At 38.1% G+C, this 19,825-nt stretch overlaps 1 protein-coding gene and 1 long non-coding RNA gene across 5 annotated transcripts in view; one reads left to right on the top strand and one right to left on the bottom strand.

Moving 5' to 3' along the window:
• Positions 1–2,173: 2,173 nt before the first annotated feature.
• Positions 2,174–2,733, bottom strand: LOC116567558. Its single transcript, XR_004276253.1, has 2 exons — positions 2,477–2,733; positions 2,174–2,212 (listed from the first exon to the last, which is right to left on the bottom strand). It is a non-coding gene; the product is annotated as an uncharacterized LOC116567558 (long non-coding RNA).
• Positions 2,734–2,941: 208 nt separating this feature from the next.
• The window catches only part of ARNT (aryl hydrocarbon receptor nuclear translocator), a 69,269-nt gene continuing 52,385 nt past the window's right edge, over positions 2,942–19,825 (top strand). For 2 of the 4 annotated variants that reach the window (XM_032302671.1, XM_032302670.1), the window contains exons 1-2: positions 2,943–3,138; positions 13,241–13,354. In XM_032302671.1, coding sequence (XP_032158562.1) covers positions 3,114–3,138; positions 13,241–13,354 — 139 coding nt within the window. In that variant the 5' untranslated portion in view covers positions 2,943–3,113. Of the gene's footprint in view, positions 3,139–13,240; positions 13,355–19,825 lie in introns of all 4 variants that reach the window. The other 2 variants (XM_032302672.1, XM_032302673.1) reach the window with 2 other exon arrangements.

Genomic DNA, 19,825 nt, shown 5'->3' with positions numbered 1-19,825 from the left:
GGTGCCCCTTTGGATTACATTTGTATCTTTGGGGTAAATACCCAAGTAGTGCAATTGCTAGGTCATAGGGTAACTCTATTTTCAACTTTTTGAGGAACCCCATGCTGTTTTCCAGAGTGGCTGCACCATCTTGTATTCCCACCAACAGTTTAAGAGGGTTCCCCTTTTTCTGCATCCTCGTCAACATCTGTAATTTCCTGACATATTAATTTTAGCCCTTCCGACTGGTGTGAGTTGGTATCTCACTGTGGTAGTGATCACCACAGTAAGTGTACTTTTAATCCTCTTCACCTATTTCACTCATTCCTCTACCTTCCACCCCAACCTCCCTTCTGGCAACCACAGGTTTGTTCTGTATATTTTAAGAGTCTGGTTTTTTTGTCTCTTTTTTTCATTGTTCATTTGTTTCTTAAATTCCACATATGAGTGAAATCATATAGTATTTGTCTTTGACTGACTTATTTTATTTCATTTAGAATTTTACCCTCTAGATCCACCTATGCAAATGGCAAGATTTCATTCTTTTTTAAAGGTGAGTAATATTCCATTGTATACCACATCTTTATCCATTCATCTGTTGTTGAATATTTGAGTTGCTTCTGTATCTTGGCTATTGCAAATAATGCTGCATTAAACACAAAAGTGTATATATCTTTTAGAATTAGTGTAGCTTCAATTTTGAATGATAAGCCAAACAAGAAGTTTCTGGGCATTTTTCCTTATGTACTGCATATATGCTATGAAATGATTCATATTATGTGCCTCAGTGGTGTCCAACTGTTCGGAAGTACAGGGCTAATATTGCCTTTTTGTGTTGCATACTATGCATGATTTTATGTGGTATTTGATCAGGGATTTTTGCCAGTAGCTTGTTATACTTTCTCCAAGCAAAACATCTGTAGCTAGTTATACAAGCATCACTGAAACAAAAATGAGTTTTGCCATTTTTTTAACCAGGGATGTTACTTGATTTTTTTTAATCCACAAATTCATTCATTTCATACTGGAAAACATTATTTTACATTCGTTCTGGAAAAATACATTTTACAAGGCAATGAGGTTATTATGTTTAGTTCAAAAATGACTTGTAAGCTTTGGTGGCTTTTTGAGTCACTGTTTGGCAAAAGTTCCTAACAGCCAAGGTGTAGTGGGCAGTGAACAGATAGATTACTGGTCCAATAAAATCCAATTTTTAGATGTCCATAGTTGTATTTTTCTTCTTCCCTTCTTTTTTTTTTTTTTTTTTTTTGGATTTTATTTATTTACCTGAGATAGAAAGAGAGCAGCATGAGCCAGGGAGAGGCAGAGAGAGAAGGAGATGCAGGCTCTCCACTGAGCAGGGAGCCTAACATGAGGCTTGATCCCAGGACCCTGAGATCATGACCTGAGCAGAAAGGAAGACGCTTAACTGCTTAACCAATGAAGTTATCCAGGTGTCCCACAGATAGTCATAGTTCTATTTTCTACTTACATGTTTATTTATTCATTTATTTATCACTGCTTGGATGAACTTATGTAAAGGCACAAAACTTGCAGTCTATATCTGAACTGTAGTCTTGTTTAATAGCTAGCTACCTTTACCACACAATTTTGAATTGAAATTGTTACATCACTACTCCTTATGTGTCAGCTTACTCCTTTTTTTTTTTTTTTTAAAGATTTTATTTATTCATCTGACAGACAGAGATCACAAGTAGTACAGGCAGGCAGCCAGAGAGGAAGGGAAGCAGGCTCTCTGCCTAGGACCCTGAGATTATGACTTGAGCCAAAGGCAGAGGCTTAACCCACTGAGCCACCCAGGTGCCCCAGCAAACTTCTTTTGAGTGGATAATTTTTCTTTTTTGATGAACAGGAAATACAACACAACAAAATAGCAACAAAGTGCAAAATAATTTTAACAATGTAAACAATAATATACAAATTATGTTAAAATACCTCAGTAGAGATAAATTGTACTGTTAAATAATGAGAGAAAAGGATCAATGTAATCTTTGTAGTCCATATGTAACCTATAAGAATGTGAATATGCTCAATAGTGTAATGGAATTTGTTAAAATTCGATTTAAATTTATATTAAATAATTTGAGAAATACATGTAAAGGTGGCAGTATCTTGTAGTGTTAAAACTTGTTCCTAGAGTCAGAGTTCTTCAGTTTGCATCACACGCCATTACTTACCAGTTATCACTTGCTTAATCTCTTTGTTTTCTTATCTGCAAAATGGAAATAGTAATAGAATCTACATTACGTGTTGTGACGTTAAATGAGTAAACACACAAGACGGTTTGGGTAGCGTCTGGCTCGAATGCTTAGTGCTTCCTATTATTAAAAAATCTGTTCAGTCCTCATCTTATCACTTTCCTACTAAAAACCCATCATTATGTCCCTATCATTGACCAAAGGAAGTCATCCCACTCTTCATCAAAATACCTGCTTCATACATTGCCTTCTGTTTTGGCTGTCGGTATCTCCCTCACCTTAAGCGCCCAGATTGTTTTCCACGACTGAATTCCGTACCAGGCACTCAAAAATTAGTTATTGAGTTTTTTTTCACCAGGGACAAAGGTCCTGAAAGGAAGACCAAATTCTAGAAAGGATTACAAATCACTGTGTAAAGTTGAAGCATTAGAGCACCTAAAGAGGATTTACTCGTCTGCACAGTTAGTTTTTAGCCGGGGGAATCCACCACCTACCCGAGATTTTTAGTAAAATTTTTTTCACTTACGTCACTCGATCACTGACCTTTGACGCACAGGAGGCGGGATTAGAGAGACAGCTGGACTTCTTTTTTGCCCGCCCTCCTCCAATGGACCGGCGGGCACAGTGGCTAGCCCAACCTCTTGGCATTTTCATTGGTCAGTTTCTCAGAGCAGGAGGGCTGAGGTGTGGGTGGGGAATGACTCCACCCACTCTATGGGCGGGGTCAGTCCTCCGTAGGGGCTGGGGCCGGTGGGGGGGGGGGGTTGCCACAGCCGCCATCTTTGATTCCGCAGTGGCGGCGGCGGCAGCGGGGCGCCGCATCTGGGGAGTGGCTCTCCCCTCCCCCTCCCCCGGTTCGGTGGCGACGGCTCCTCCCACTGGGGGGGTGGCGCGACGGCAGTGGCATCTACGGCCATGGCGGCGACTGCTGCTAACCCCGGTGAGTAGACTGAGGACTAGGGCGCCTCTAAAGGAGGAGGGGCTGAGAGGGTTGGCAGCTGAGGAGACCCAGGGCTCCGGGGCAGTAGTTGGGGCTGAGGGCGCTAGGACGAACGGGGGTAGCCAGAGGGTTGTGGGGGAGGGGAGGGACGGTTGGGGGGAGGGGCCGACCTTAGGGAACTGGGGAGACCCGAGGTGGAGGGAGGGAGAGAGCTGGAGGGAGTTCCTTGGGGTGAGTTCTGTTGGAGCGGCTCCCGAAGCTGGGCTTGGCCTGCCTTCACTCCACTGGCGGCTTTCTGATGTGTGATGTGGTCCTCTTTCAACTCTGCCCACTGGAGCTGCTTGTTGCAGAATAACTGGGCAGAATGGCTCGTCTTACTTTAAAAGTAATTTGGATTTATAAACACTGAACCATGTTGCTCTTTAGCTGAAGTGTTGCACTTCGAAACGTTTAAACGTTTAAATAAAAATCTTTGAGTATATACTTAGCTTTTCTAGACTGTCGCCCCCCCCCCCCCCCCCGCTATCCTTTGAAACTGGCGTTTTATTAAGTGCATATAGTGTCTTCAGCTGCTGAGGACAGAAGTTTATGTAATGATTGGTGTTCAAGGCAGATCTTACCAACAGCTAGCATCCAGAACCCGAGGTTTAAATCTTGTTGGGTGTAGATCGAGGCAGTTCCCATTCTTTAAGAAAAGTTCAGGGGGCGCCTGGGTGGCTCAGTCGGTTAAGGGGTTAAACGTCTGTCTTGTCAGGTCGTGATCCCAGGGTCCAGGGTTCCAGCCCTGGTAGGGCTCCCTGTTCAGCGGGGAGCCTGCTTCTCCCTCTCCCTGTGCCTGCCACTCCCCCTGCTTGTGCGTTCTCTCTGTCAAATAAATAAATAAATAAATAAATAAAATCTTTAAAAAAATTAAAGGGTTGAGGGTTCTTTTGAAAAAAGAGTCAGTTTCATGTCATTTTTCAGTGAACATCTCTTCAAAAGGGGGAGCTTGGTTATTAAAAAATCTAGCCAGTCATGTTTAAGCAATGGAGTGGAGTGTATTGAGGCAGGTCTAAACAGATCAGGTCTCCAAATTCCTAGCCCCAGTCCTCTTTCCACTATATTACAGTTACTTCTCCCTGGGAAGTTCATTTTAGAGATCCTAGTTTACGTTCTTGCGAAATAAAATCCTTTTCCAGAAATCCCTATCTTTGATAGGCTTAAAAAAGAACCCAGAGGTTGGGGCTGAATTACTTGAAAATACGGCAGTGAAAGGGACTCACTGGGGTTCCCATGTTGAAGCTGAAATTGGATTTTTTTTCCATGTCTCTGAAATGAGTATAATTTAAGGTACCCAAGTTTTGCTATAACAGTTGAATCCCTATGAAATTTAGTGTCTTTACTATCCTGTTTCTGGTAACAGAGCTATTTAAGGAGGTTAATTAGTCACATGTCAACATATTATAAAATCTTTCAAACTTTTTTAGAGGAAAAGATAAAATTAATGGCTCAGGTTTTATTGCAGGAAGTGCTGATGATGTAATAAAATTGGAAAGATGCTATTATTACGGCAAACCGGACCTTGTAGTAAAATAACCTATGTGTTAATACTGGGGAGTAAATAAACACGATTTTAAACTGATAACACATTGCAAAATAGTTACATAACCCTAGTCAAGTTGCAAAGCATTTCTCTTATTAAGAGGTGGCCTGGGTAAACAAGGTTAGTGAATGTTTCGGAAGCTTTTTTCCAGCAGTGTGGGTGGGGCTGCTTTATTTTGTTTTTTTCAACAACAGTGACCAGAATGACAGTTTCTTGACCACATTTTATTACTTGATTCCTATCAGCTGAAATCTGAACCAGAAAATGGTGTTTATTTGTATAGAATCCTTGCTGATGAAGCATTTGATTTTATTATCCTTCGACATCCTGTGCCTGCAATTTTTAGATCTCCTTTTTGATGTTGAAAAATTGTCACATCTCTTCCAAGTTACTGATACAACATTTAATTATCTGGTTATTAAATTAGAAAAGGTGCTTTTTCCCTTAATTTTTTTTTCTTTTGCCTCTTTATAGAAAATGGAAGCAATCACAGATGCATTGTGGACTTTTATAGCCTGTTGGGTTTTGGGAAATGTGGACTATGAATGGAGGGTCATGGGATGGAAATACACTGTGCTCAGTGAAAAGAAAGAAAATGTTTTTGGCGTGCCTGGGTAGTGCAGTTGGTTGAGCCTCGGACTCTTGCTGAGATCATGATCTCAGGGTCCTGGGATAAAGCTGCCAGCAGGGTCTGCCCTCAGTGGGAGTCTGCTTGAGAGTCCCTCTCTTTCTCTCCCTTTGCCCCAGCCCCCACCTGCTAGCTGCATGCTTGCAAACTCTCTCTCTGAAATAAATAAATAAATCTTAAAAAAAGAAGGTACATGCTTTTCAGGTCAGAATTCTTTGTTGCTTTGTCAGACATTTCCTTAGAGCCATTTTAGGGATTAGAGACATACCTAATTCTTTGAGGGTTTTTTTTTTTTGCTGGTTAAGATTTCCTATAGTTCTTACTAATTCTATTTTCACAAATGTCTGCAAAATATTTTTGTAATCATTATTTAACTTTTCTCTCTAAGCTCCATTTAAGGTAATCTTCAGTGTTAATAATAATGCTTGATGATCATGTTAATTGTACATAGAGTGTGATTTAGAGAGTGTGGTGGCCCAGGCTAGTAGGGGGTAGAGACAATTTGATTGTTGGCAATCTGTCTACACAGTCAACTTTTTATTTTACATTTTTAAATTTTTTATTTTATTTTTATTTTTGAGAGAGAATGGGGACGGGACAGAGGGAGAAGGAGAAACTGCCAAGCAGGCTCCATGTCCAGTGCAGAGCCCGACTTGGGGCTCCATCTCAGGACCCTGAGATCGTGACCTGAGCTGAAATCAAGAGTTGAATGTTTAACCAACTGATGCACTGAGGCACCCGTTTTCTTTATTTATTTTAAAGAGAGAGTGTACATGCTCACATGCATGTGTAGGGGGAAGGGCAGAGAGAGGGAGAGAGAATTTCAAGCAGACTCTGCACTGAGCTCATCCTGAGGCTGGATCTCCTGACCCTGAGATAATAACCTGAGCTGAAATCAAGAGTTTGATGCTCAACTGACTGAGCCACCCAGCTGCTCCCATAGTCAATATTCTTAATCATTAAAGTATAAGATTTTCCACTCTTAGAGTCACTGCCTACTGCAATGTAGTATGATAAAGATGACAGATATCTTTTGAGGAGGAGGAGGGTGGGATATGGTGAAATACCATATCTGGGCAGCTCAGGAGGGCATAAAGGCTTAGATGGAGCGGTGAGTGCAAGGTGTTGAAAAAAGAACTGGAAGAGTGTTGCAGTCCCTAAAAGCTTTTGAACACAGGCAGGGACAGTGGGCGAGGGAAAGCAGGCTCCCACCTCCACAGCAGGGAGGCTCGTGTGGGGCTAGATCTGAGGAACCTGGGACCATGACCCTAGCTGAAGGCAGTAGCTTAATGACTGAGCCACCCAGGTGCCCCTATTTTCATCTATTTAAAACACATCTCTATTTGAATAATCTTTAACCTACAATTTATATATATGCTCACCAGTATTTCCTTCAAATCTTCTACCCTTCCTAACTTTTCTGTATCTTCCATGATTATCACAGTTTTTTCAGTTCCCCAGGCTAAGCAACTGGAAGTGTTTGGATTCTTTCATGTATTTATCTGATTGGTTATCAGATAACCCCCCCCCCAAAAAAAACCCCCATATATATAAACATAAAAAATGTTTTGATTATGTAAAAGTGTATATTTAAGATAGATATGTTTAAACATATATATTTAAAGTTATTTTAATCAAATTGTACATACATATATTTATTTGAAGAGTTAATTTTACATGATTTCTTAGAAAAACGATAGTCCTCCACTCTGTACTCTCAGTTTCTTCTCGGTAACAACCATTTTTATCTCTTTTAACTTTTTTGTTCTTGTTTGAATAAAATGTTCGAGAAGTTTAAGACATGAGTTTTCAGATTGAAGGGGACAGACTAGTGAATGAAAACACAACCCACATCAAAGCACAATATCATGAGATTTCAGCATCAGATACAAGGAGTATCCTGTAAGCTACAAAGAAAAAAATTGATCACTCCTCAGACGAATCTGGAATCAGACTGATCATGCTTCTTACTAGTCACACTGGAAAGTAGAAGGCAATGGAGCAATGCCTTCAGAATTCATAGGGAAAATAATTTCCAACTTAGAATTGCAGACGTAGGCAAACTATTGCTTAGTGAAATATAAGAAAGATATTTTCATATATCCAAGGTCTCCCTTACACTCTTTTTCAAGAACTTAGTAGAGGATGTGCTTCACCAGTAATCCAAGAAAGAGAAAACATGGAATATAGGCAAAGCAGTACAACAAAGGAAGAGGAAAGCATCCATTTTGCATTCATTGCTGTTAGTTTCCCTGTTTTCAGTATGGTAGCCTCACTTTCAGCTTTGCCTGGTGTTCCCTAGACCAGGCAACATAGATAGAAAAGAAGATTTATATTCTCCAAAGAATAAAACAGTCTTTTAATGGGGGAGTGAGGCAATTTCCCTGCTAGAAGGACTAGGGAGAGGATCTGAAAACCTACCTGCTGCTTAAACAGTTGTTGAACCAGTTCTTTTTATTTTAGCTTTCATTCACACATACCCCCTCCTCTGCACCTAGAATTACCAATTCCTGAGACTTTGGGGGATTCTGACATAAATTGTGGTGGTTTTCTGCTTTTCCTCCTGCTGGCTTAGGATTCAGTTCTTGTGGATCTATCAAGGCAATGGTCCCAGTTTCCAAAAATTTGTTGCTCTTTTCTTCCATTTTTTTGTGTTGATGGACTTTATGTCTTAAATAAAATTGTTTTTCTCCTTTATATAATTTCAGGGTGGGGAGTAAAAGTAGAGGTATGCATTTACCCCATTATTTTTCTTCAGAAGTGGCATAGTTTAAAATTTTAGAGGTTCTTTTAACCTTTTCATCCTGCTGTTGTACTATGCCTTTATCACCTCATTTTTGGTTAGTATAATTCATCTCCCTACTTCTATTACTTCAAACTTTAAATCTGTCATATTAATCTTTTAATTTACCTTTTCGTGTTGTCATTCTGATTTAAAAATGTATCTTTTGGTTGCTTGTTGAATCAAATCTAAGATTTCATCTTGTCATCGAAGACCTTCTCACACTTGACATTTTATTTTTTCCCCCAAATACAGACTCTGTGCACTATATAGGCCTGACAGCTCTTCACGCATATTGTCATACCTTCCTTTAGGATTTGCTTATGTCCTTTGTGTGGAATGCCTTTTTCCACTCCTTTACTTTTTTTGAGGCTCAGCTTAATTTGAAACTTTTCTGGCTGGTGGCCTTGTTTTCTTTACTATTTCCTTCTTATTGAGCACCTTCTCTGTGCTATGGACTATGCCACATCTTAATTTAAACCATCTCAGAATCAACTTTTCTTTCTCTTAATTCCTCTAATTCATAGATTTTATATAAACCTATTACTAAAAGCATGAACTTCTTTTTTAATTGTAGACTTTGCTTTTTTTAGGGAAGTTACATGTAATCACTATTTAAATTTTATAGGACAAAATAGAAAAAGTATTAACAATAACAAAAATATATTCAGTCTTACTAATAACAGATAAATGAACATTAATGATAATTTTATACCTAGAAAATTGGCAAAAATTTGAAGGATTGCTACTTCTCAGTGCTGGTGGACATATGGATAATTTGATATGGTTGATGAGCCTCTTAATTGGCATAGCTTTCTTAGAGTATAATGGGCAAAGTTTTAAATATGTTCCCTTGGGCGCCTGGGTGGCTCAGTGGGTTAAGCCGCTGCCTTCAGCTCAGGTCATGATCTCAGGGTCCTGGGATCGAGTCCCGCATCGGGCTCTCTGCTCATCAGGGAGCCTGCTTCCTTCTCTCTCTCTCTGCCTGCCTCTCAGTGTACTTGTGATTTCTCTCTGTCAAATAAATAAATAAAATCTTTAAAAAAAAATAAGTATGTTCCCTTATCATTTTCAGAAATGTATTACTATAGAAATACTGGTACCATGCAGAAAAATACACAATGGTGTTCTTTGAAACATTATTTATGATACTGATTGTTTGAATATCATAAATATATACATTTGTACTATGGAGTACTATATAACAATTAAAAAGGTTGAACTAACTCTATTTGACATGACATACCTTCCAAATTTATTGTTATATGGAAAAAACAAAACATTCAGAATAAATATAACATGATCACTTTCTTATGTAAAAATTGCCTTTCTTATGTAAAAATTACCAAAAAACCTTTCTTATGTAAAAATTACCAGAAAACCTTTGATACATGGTGTATAGAAAAAGATATGGAAAGGTTATATCAAAATGTTAATAGCAGTTACCCTAGGGGGAAGGTGAGATTGGAGTTTGTGTGTAGAGGATTTTACTTTTGGATTGTTTGCTTCTGTAAGATTGTTGAATATTTTTAGAGACTTTTATATTTGTTTTTCTGTATATCCATATTTTAATATATTGCTTTTTCATGAAAAAATTAATAGTAAAATCAATTAACATTTTGGTTTGTGATATATTTTTGTAAAGCTACTATTTAAGGAGTACTTACAGTATTTCAGGTGCTATGGTAAGTACTTTTCACATGCAATATCTAATATAATCTTCCAAAAAAGTTGGTACTATTATTACCTACATTTTACAGATAAACTCAGAGAGATTAAGTCAAATAGATGGTAAGTGGCAACCCCAGGATTGGAATCCTGTTTTATCTCATTTTAAAGCTTAAGCTTTGTTCTCTCAAATTTTCAATGTATGTACCCCCCACATTTTCTTTTTTAAAAATTTGGATCTTGCATTTCCCAGTATAAAGGTGATACATGCTTAATGTAAAAGACAAAATAATAAGGATATATAGAAAATCAAATGTAGAAGTCTCTATATGCCATCTGAGAGATAACTACTGTCAGTTTATTGTGTTACATTTGCTCACTCCATTCTAGCCATGATGTCATCCACACTATTTCTAGAACTTAACAGGCATGTTCTCACCTCTGGATCTTTGCACTGTGCCTAGAATGCGTTTCCCCCAGATACCTGCATGGCTTATTGCCTTATCTCCTTTTCTTATCTCTTGTCTCCTATTCCTATCTCCTTTTACCTTTTCAGTGATGTCTTTCCTCACTATCTAAAATTGCTATCCTCCTGTCCTTCAACTTTTATATACTTTTTTTCCCCCCTAAGGAGCGGGAGAGAGAATCTCAAGCAGACTCAGAGCCGAGCATGGACCTGATGCAGGGCTCCATCTCAGAACCCTGAGATCATGATCTGAGCTGAAAACAAGAGTCGGACACTTAACCTACTGAGCCACCCAGCCGCCCCTAACCATTATATACTTGTGATTTGACTTCCTGTAGTTTTTTTTCCCTCCACATTTATTACTATATAACGTATTATTAGGTTGAATCATTTGAAATTTGATATCCATTTTTTACCTATAAAATGTCACTTTCATATTGTCATTCCAGTTTATATTTAAGTTATTTTTCTTGTTGGTCTCTCTCTCCCACTGGCATGTAAAGTTTGTAAAGGTTAGGATCTTTGTCTTTTCTATTTATTGCTTTATCTCTAGGATCTGGTAGTGCCAGCATATAGTAGGCATGCAATTAATACTAAATGAATTCTTCCAGACTTGGGTTATGCATATAATTAACTTTATTTATTTTAAAAAAAATCTTATTTATTTATTTGTCAGAAAGAGCACAAGCAGGGAGAATGGCAGGCAGAAAGAGAAGTAGGCTCTTCACTGAGCAGGGAGCCCTATGTGGGACTCAGTCCTAGAACCCTGGGATCATGACCTGAGTTGAAGGCAGATGCTCAGCTGCCTGAGCCACCCAAGCATCCCACATACAAGCTTTGAAAAAGAAATGTATTTTATATTTTTTTTCTGTAGCTTGTTCCATAATCATATATGATAGATAACTTTCCATTTCCATGATATAGATTCACCTCAAAATTTTTCTGATACATTTTTTTCCATTGTGGCAAAATGCACAATACATAAAATTTGCCATTTTAACATTTTTAAGTGTATAGTTCAGTGGCCTTAGTATATTCACAGTGTTGTGCAGCCATCATCACCACCCATCTCCAAAACTGTTTTCATCTTGCAAAACTGAAACTCTGTACTCAGTAAATAATAACTCCCCATTCTCCAAATCCCCCAGTGCCTGGATACAACCATTCTATACTCTGTCTCAATCAATTTGACTTTTCTAGGTACCTCATTTAAGTAGAGTCATATAGTATTTCTCCTTTTGTGACTAGCTTATTTTGCTTAGCTAGTACATTTGAGGTTCATCTGTATTGTATGTTACTGCAGAATTCCCTTTTTTAAAAGGCCAAAGGGTATTCCACTGGATGTATATTCCCCAATTTTTTATCCATTTATCTGTCAGTGGACACTTGGCTTGCTTCTACCTCTTGGTTATTGTGAATAATTATGCTGTGGATGTTGTCTTAAGTATCTCTTTGAGACTCTGCTTTCAATTCTTTTGAGTATATATCCAGAATTAGAATTGCTAGATCATAAAATAGTTTTGTTTCTAATTTTTTTAGGACTCTCTATACTGTTTTCCATAGTGGCTGTGCCAATTCATTTTCCCACCAACAGAGTACAAGCGTTCCATTTTCCCCACATCCTCACGATACTTTTTTTTTTTTTTTTTAAGATTGTTTATTTGAGAGAGAGAGATAGCACCTGCGGGGGTGGGTGGGGAGAGGGAGATGCAGGCTCCCTGCAGGGTTCCATTCCAGGACCCCAGGATCATAACCTTAACCAAAGGCAAACAGCTGCTTAACCAACTGAAACATCCAGGTACCCCAATACTTGTTATTTTTTAATTTATTAAAGTTTTAAGTGTGCTCTATGCCCAGCATGGGGCCAGAACTCACAACTTCCAAGATCAAGAGTCATATGTTCTACCAACTGAGCCAGCCAGGCACTCATTTATTTTTCATTATTTAAAAAATTTTTAAATTAATTTTTAAAAATTTTTGATGGTTGCTGTCATAGTGGGTGTAGGTAATATCTCTTAGTTTTGATTTGCATTTCTTCAGTGGTTTGTGGTGGTTGAACATCTTTTCATATGCTAATTGGCTATTTGTGTATCTTTGAAGAAATGTCTATTCAAGTCTTTTGGACATTTTAAAATCAGGTTATGTTTTTTGTTGTAGAGTTCTCTCAAATAAATAAAATCTTAAAAAAATTAAAAAACACATCCAAAGTTCATATTTTAGACATTAAGAATATAATGAATAATTCATCTCAAGGTTTCTTTTTGAACATTTTATTACCCAAAATTTAAAAAAAAAGATTTTTATTAATTTATTTATTTGAGAGGGAGAGGATAAGTGTGAGTCAGGGGAGGGGCAGAGGGAGCTAAGAATCTTAAGCAGACTTGGCGCTGAGCACTGAGCCCAGTGCAGGGCTTGTTCTGACTCACGACCCTGAGATCATGACCTGAGCCAAAATCAAGAGTCAGCTAGATGCTTAACCACTGAGCTACCCAGGCCTCCCGTCCAACTTTTAATGCTTTCTTTATCATTCCTGTTTTCCTTCGTTGTGTTTTCAGTGACTTAATTTTGTATGATTTCTCCTATTTCAGGAAAGGAAGTTACATTTAGAGGTAGCTTTTTCGTAAATCTGGGATATTATGTTGACTAACTGAAATATGTTATATTTACTGCTTTTCTGTAATTTCTGTGAAATTTTTTTTGTTATTTCTTCTTTTATTTGACTGATGTACATTTCTCCATTTCTGAGATGTAAAGTGAACAAAGAATTAGAGAATGTAGAATAGGAAAAGGAGAGAAGCCACCCACAAATCTGAGTGAATTAGAAAGGTACATAGATATTTGGGTTGGAATTGATGAAAAAGCTGTTCAGAGCTGAAGGGAGGTCCTTAGTTTCTAACAGAAATCTCCTGAAGGCTCTATTAATACAAGGGTCAGGTTATGGAAAAATTCCTAATTGCACAAAACCCTATTATGCAGGAGAAATGGGCTGTGGGGGCAGCCGGTCTGCATCAGGGATGGCTGGGCTGGAGGCCACGGCTCGGACCCAGGACCTGGAGGTAGGAGCAGGCTGGAAGAACTCTAGAGGCAGAGGTTAGTGCATTCACCCAAATCCCTGGCTTTCCATTCAGTCTCTGGGATGTGGGTGCTTTCCTCAGGCAAGGCCATGCAATTGTGATTTTAATAGAAGGTACTTGATTTCAGTGCAATAAGAATACTCCCTAACTGTGCTACTCTAAGTTCTTCCATTTGAAAGGAGCTAATATTAGTGATTAATATCCAAAATATATTAAAGGAATCATATATCATTATTATATTAGTTTCCCAGGCCTGCTGTGACAAATTAACAAACTGGGTGATTTAAAACAACAGAAATGTATTCTTTCACAGTTCTGGAGGCTCAGAATCTGAAATGAAGATGTTGGCAGCTTTAATTCCTTGTGGAGGTTCTGAGAGAGAAAATGTTTCCCTATTCTTTAGCTTGTACATGTCACTCTAGTATCTGTGTCTCTGTATCCAATGTGTCTCTCCTTCCTCTTACAAAGAAAGCTGACAGAGATACCTGGGTGGTGCAGTGGGTTGAATGTCCCACTCTCTTGGTTTCTGCTCAGATCCTGATCTCAGTGCTGAGTGCTAGCTGGCTTGAGACTGTCTCTCCTCTCCCTTTCCCCTTCCTCTTGATCTGCATGTGCCCAATCGCTCTCAAATCTCAAAAAAAGAAAAAAAAAAAAAAAGAGCAGGCATTGGATTTATAACCCACCCTAACCCATTATGACTTCAGTCTTAGCTAATTATATATTCGGTGACCCTATTTCCAAGTAAGATCACAATATGAGATGCTGTGTGGACATGTATTTTTATATTATATTATTCAGTCTAGTGCAGTTATAGAGTAGGGTTTATTCCAGGAACTCAAAGATGGTTCCAGCTGAGAAAACTTTTAATTCATGCCATCAACAAACTAAAAGAAAAAAATAATTATATTAATAAATGCTTTACAAACATATTTGTTTCAGATTTTAAGGGGCACCTGGGTGGCTCAGTGGGTTAAGCCTCTGCCTCTGGCTCAGGTCATGGTCTCAGGGTCCTGGGGTTGAGTCCCGCATTGGGCTCTCTGCTCAGCAGGGAGCCTGCTTCCCCCCCTCTCCTGCCTGCCTCTTTGCCTGCTCCTGATCTCCCTGTCTCTGTCAAATAAGTAAATAATCTTTAAAAAAAAATAAAAAGTACATTCCTCATTTAGTGGTGGGTGGAGAGGCAGAGAGAGAAGCAGACTCCCATTAAGCTCAGAGCATGATGCAGGTCTTGATCCCAGAAGTCCAAGATCTTGACCTGAGCCAGAGTCAGGTGCCCAAGTGCCCCGAGTTTTTAAAAAAACTTCCAAACTGTTTTTTGAAGTGTCTTTGCTGTATTACATCTACCAGCAATGTATTAAGTGATCTACTTTTTCTGCATCCTTCCCAGCATTTGTTATTTTTATTAATTAATTAATTAAATGTTAGCTATTCTGATAGGTATGTAGTACATCTCAATGTAGCTTGAATTTGCATTTCACTCATGGCTAATGATGTTGACCATGTTTTCATATGCTTATTTACCATTTTTATATCTTTGGTGAACTGTCTCTTCATGTCTTGCCCCTGTTTTAGTCCGACTACTTTTTTTTTTGACAGACAGACACTGCGAGAGAGGGAACACAATCAGGGGGAGTGGGAGAGGGAGAAGCAGGCCTCCCCATGAGCAGGGAGCTGGACGCAGGGATGGATCCCAGGACCCTGGGATCATGACCCGAGCTAAAGGCAGACACTTAATGACTGAGCCACCCACGCATCCGAGGCTACTTTTTTAATGTTGAGTTTTGAGTTTCTTTTTTATATTCTGGATATAAGTCCTTTCCTTCAGTGTTTTCTGCCACTCCGTTACTTGTCTTTTCATCTTCTTGCAGTCACTCACAGACTAAAAGTTTTTAATTTTAATGAAATCCAATTTATCAGTTTTACTGTTAATGGATCATTCTTTTGGTGCCAAATCTGAGTACTCTGCCTAGGCCTAGATCCTGAAGATTTTCTCCTCCCTGCCCCACAATGTTACATAGTTTTTACATTGACATAGTGATCCATTCTGATGAATTTTTATATAAAGGGCAGAATTTAGGTTGAGGTTCAGTTTTTTCATCTACAGTTGTCCTGTTGCTCTAGCACCATTTGTTGAAAAGATGATCTTTCCTCTGTTGAATTGTTTTTGCACTTTTGTCAGAAATCATTTGGGCATATTTGTATCGGTCTGTTTCTGGGTTCCATTGCTCTGTGTCTGTCCCTCTGCCAAGACTCCATACTTTTGATTACCATAAATCTTTTTGATTACCATAAAGCCTTGAAATTGGGTAGACTGATTGCTGCCACTCTTCTTCATCAAAATTGTTTTTAGCTATTAGTTTCTTTACCTTTCCTTAAAAATTTTTAGAATTATCTTGTTTATAAAAACATCTTGGTAGAATTTTGATAAGAATCACATTAAGCCTGTGTATCAGTTTGAAGAAAATTGACATCTTTATGTTGAGTTCGAATTCATGAGCATGGTGTATCTCTCTATTAGATCTGTGATTTCTTTTATCAGTGTTGTGTTTTCAGCATACAAGTCCTGTGATGTTTGTTGTATTTTTTTCTTTTTTTAAGTGATTACAAATAGCTTATTTTTAAAAAATATTTTATTTTATTTATTTATTTGACAGACAGTGAGAGATGGAATACAAGCAGGGGGAGTGGGAGAGGGAGAAGCAGGCTTCCCACTGAGTAGGGAGCACGATGATGTGGGGCTCATTCCCAGAATCCTGAATCCCAAGTGAAGGCAGACATTTAACGACTGAGCCACCCAGGGGACCCTAAAAGGTTAATTTTATTTATATTTCCTTAAAGATTTTATTCATTTGAGAGAGAGAGCAAGGGAGAGCATGAGTTGGGGAGGGGCAGAAGGAAAAGCAGACTCCCTGCAGAGCAGAGAGGCTGATAGGAGGCTCAGTCCCAGCAACCAGGGATCATGACCTGAGCGGATGGTAGATGCCTAACCAACTGAGCCACCCAGGCACCCCATGATTTATTTATTTATTTTAGAGAAAGTGTGAGCAGGAGCAGGGGAAGGAGGAGAAAGAGAATCCTCAGATAGATTCCCTAGTGAGTGCGAGGCCTAATGCAGAGCTTGATCCGAGGACCCTGAGATGGTGAACTGAAGTCAAAACTAAGAGTTGACGGCTTAATCTGGCTGAGCCACGCAGGCATCCCTGTAGGTAGATTGGTATTTAAAATTTTGGTGTCTACTAGTTGCTAATATATATAGAAGCAGTTTAATCTTGTATCATTCAGTTTTACTGGAATCACTTACTTGCTGGTGAGTTGTTTTGTTAGATTACTTAGAATTATCTACAAAGATAGTTATGCCATCTGTGAATGGGGATAGTTTTATTTCTTCCTTTTTGATCTTTATGCCTTTTGTTTCTTTTTCTTGCATTTTTTGCACTGGCTAGGATTTCCCACAATATGTTTGAATAAGTGATAAGAGGGAACATTCTTGCTTTCTTCCCAATCATAAAAGGATTGTCTTTCACAATTAAGTATTAACTTGAGGCCTTTTTTTCTCTTTTTTCTTCCTTTCTCTCTCTCTCTTTTTTTTTTTTTTGTTGTTGTTTGTTGTTTTGGGGTTTTTGGAGGGGTAGATTCTTTTTTCAGGTTGAAGACATTTCCCTCTATTTTTATTTTTCTGATCTTTTTTTTTAAGTTAGGAATGGTTGTTGGTTTTTATCAAATGCTTTCTTGCTTAAGTTGATATGATCATGTTATTTTTCTTCTTTAACTTATTAATATGGTGGATTATGTTGATTATTAGATATTGAACCAGTTGGCTTTATTTGGTCATGTTATATAATTCTTTTGCATATTGCTCAATCTTATTTGCTAATATTAAGAATTTTTATGTTTTCATGACGAATATTGATCTCTAGTTTTTTTTGTCCGTTTGCTTTGTTTTTGTACTGATTTTGTCTGTTTTGGTACCAGGGTAATTCTGGCCTCGTAAAAATTGGTGTCTTCTTTCTCAACCAGTTTCTGGAGGAGATTGTGTAGAACTGATAATAATTTTTTTAATGTTTGGTAGAATTCTCCTTCTGGACCTGGAGATATCTTTTTTTTTTTTTTTTTTAAAGATTTTATTTATTTGACAGGCAGAGATCACAAGTAGGCAGAGAGGCAGGCAGAGAGAGAGAGAAGCAGGCTCCCTGCTGAGCAGAGAGCCCGATGCGGGGCTCGATCCCAGGACCCTGAGATCATGACCTGAGCCGAAGGCAGCGGCTTAACCCACTGAGCCACCCAGGCGCCCCGGAGATATCTTTTTTGAGAGTTTTAAAGTTATGGATTCAGCAGCACCTGGGTGGCTCTGTTGTTAAGCGTCTGCCTTAGGCTCAGGTCATGATCCCAGTGTTCTGGGATCAAGCCCCACATTGGGCTCCCTTCTTGGTGGGAAGCCTGCTTCTCCCTCTCCTACTTCCCCTGTTTGTGTTCCCTCTCTTGCTGTTTCTGTCAAGAAAATAAATAAAATCTTAAAAAAATATATGGATTCAATTTCCTAGTATTTATGGGGCTATTTACATCATCTGATTTTTATTGGGTCTGTGTTTTTTCAAAGAACTGGCCTATTTTGTCTCAGTTGTCAAATTTATGTTTGTAAGTCATTCCTAGTATTACTACTTCTCTCTCATTTCTTTGAGGTCTGTAGTGATATCTGTCTTTTCGTTTTTTGTTTTATTTTTTCTCTTTTCATTTCTGATATTGGTAGTTTTTTGTGTGTTTGTTTTTGTTTATGTTTTTCCCTGTCTTGCCATTTTGGGGATCTATTTAAAGAACTAGCTTTTGATTTTATTTTTTTTAAGTATTTTTCTGTTTTCAAATTCATTGATTTATGTTGTCTATTCCTTCATTTTGTTTGCTTTGGGTTTATTTTGTTCTTTTTCTAGGTGCTTGAAACAGCCATAGATGATTGACTTGACTTTTCCTTTTTTCCAATGTTAGCATTTTAGTGCTATAAAATTTTCTTTGAGTACAGTTTTTGCTGCATTTCACAAATTTTAACTATCTTGCATTTTAATTTGCATTTTAGTTCTGTTTTTTCTTAATTTCATTTGAGACTTCTGTTTTGACTCATTGATTACTTAGAAATGTGTCGTTTAGTGTCCAAGTGTTGGTGATTTTTCTGTTACCTGTTACTGAGTTCTAGTTTTATTCCCTTTTAGTTGGAGAATATAAGCTTTGATTTCATTCTTGTAAATTTGTTTAGGCTTGATGGTCCAGGATATATCTATCTTGGTTTATATTCTGGGGACACCTGAAAAGAAGGTATACCTGCTATTATGGGGTAGAGTCAGTAAATCTTAATTAGTTGGTTGAGGGTGTCATTGAGATCTTTTATGTCTTTGCCGATTTTCTAATTGTTCTGTTAGTTGAATGAGGAATGTCAAAGTCTTCAGCTACAATCATTTTCTTGTTTCTGTTTTATCGGTTTTTGTTTAACAGATTTTGCAGCTCTCTTGTTTAGTGCATAGCTGCCAAGTGTCTTCTTGGTGGCTTGCACATTATATAATGCGCTTTGTTTCTGGTCATTTTATTTGCTTTGGAGTTTATCTGATTATTATTAATATAGCTACTCTTGCTTTTGTTTGGTAAGTGTTTATATGATGTATGTCTTTTCATCCTTTAACTTTCAACCTGTCTCTACTGTTACATATGAAGCAACTTGTAGACTGGGCCATATTGTTTTGTTTGTTCTGCTAATCTCTTTATATTAATTGGTATATTTAGACCATTTACATTTAATAAATTTTTTTTATGTTAGGGCATAAGTCTGTTGTTTTCTTTTTCATTTGTTTGTTTTGGTTTTTGCTTCTCTATATTTTTCTCTGCCTTCCTGTAGGTTATTTGAACTTTTTAAAAAGATTTTATTTACTTATTTATTTATTTGACAGAGAGAGAGATCACAAGTAGGCAGAGAGGCAGGCAGAGAGAGAGGGGGAAGCAGGCTCCCTGATAAGCAGAGAGCTGAATGCGGGGCTCAGTCCCAGAACCCTGAGATCATGACTTGAGCCCAAGGCAGAGGCTCAACCTATTGAGCCACCCAGAGGCCCCTTGAACATTTTTTAGAATTCCATTTTGAGGAGTGCTTGGCTGGCTCAGCTGGAAGAGTATGTGACTCTTGATATTGGGGTTGTGGGTTTGAGCCCCACGTTGGGTGTAGGGATCACCAAAATATTTATGTAAACCTTAAAAAATTAAAATAAATAAAAGTAAAATCTTAAAAAGAATTGCATTTTGATTTATCTGTAATGTTTGCTGGTGTACCTCCTTGTATAGCTTTCCAGGTAATTGCTGGAGTGGACATTGCATTATATATCATAATATCACAGTGTATGGGTGGTGTCATTTTACCACTTTAAGTGTTAACATCTTACCTCCCTTTATAATCCCCATTCGTAATTTTTCATAAATATCTCCTCTGTATACATTCAGAAACATGTCAGACAGTGTT

The sequence above is a fragment of the Mustela erminea genome, chromosome 10 (genome assembly GCF_009829155.1).
Source record: "Mustela erminea isolate mMusErm1 chromosome 10, mMusErm1.Pri, whole genome shotgun sequence".
Taxonomy (NCBI): Eukaryota; Metazoa; Chordata; class Mammalia; order Carnivora; family Mustelidae; genus Mustela; species Mustela erminea.
This window is presented reverse-complemented; position numbering and strand designations above follow the sequence as displayed.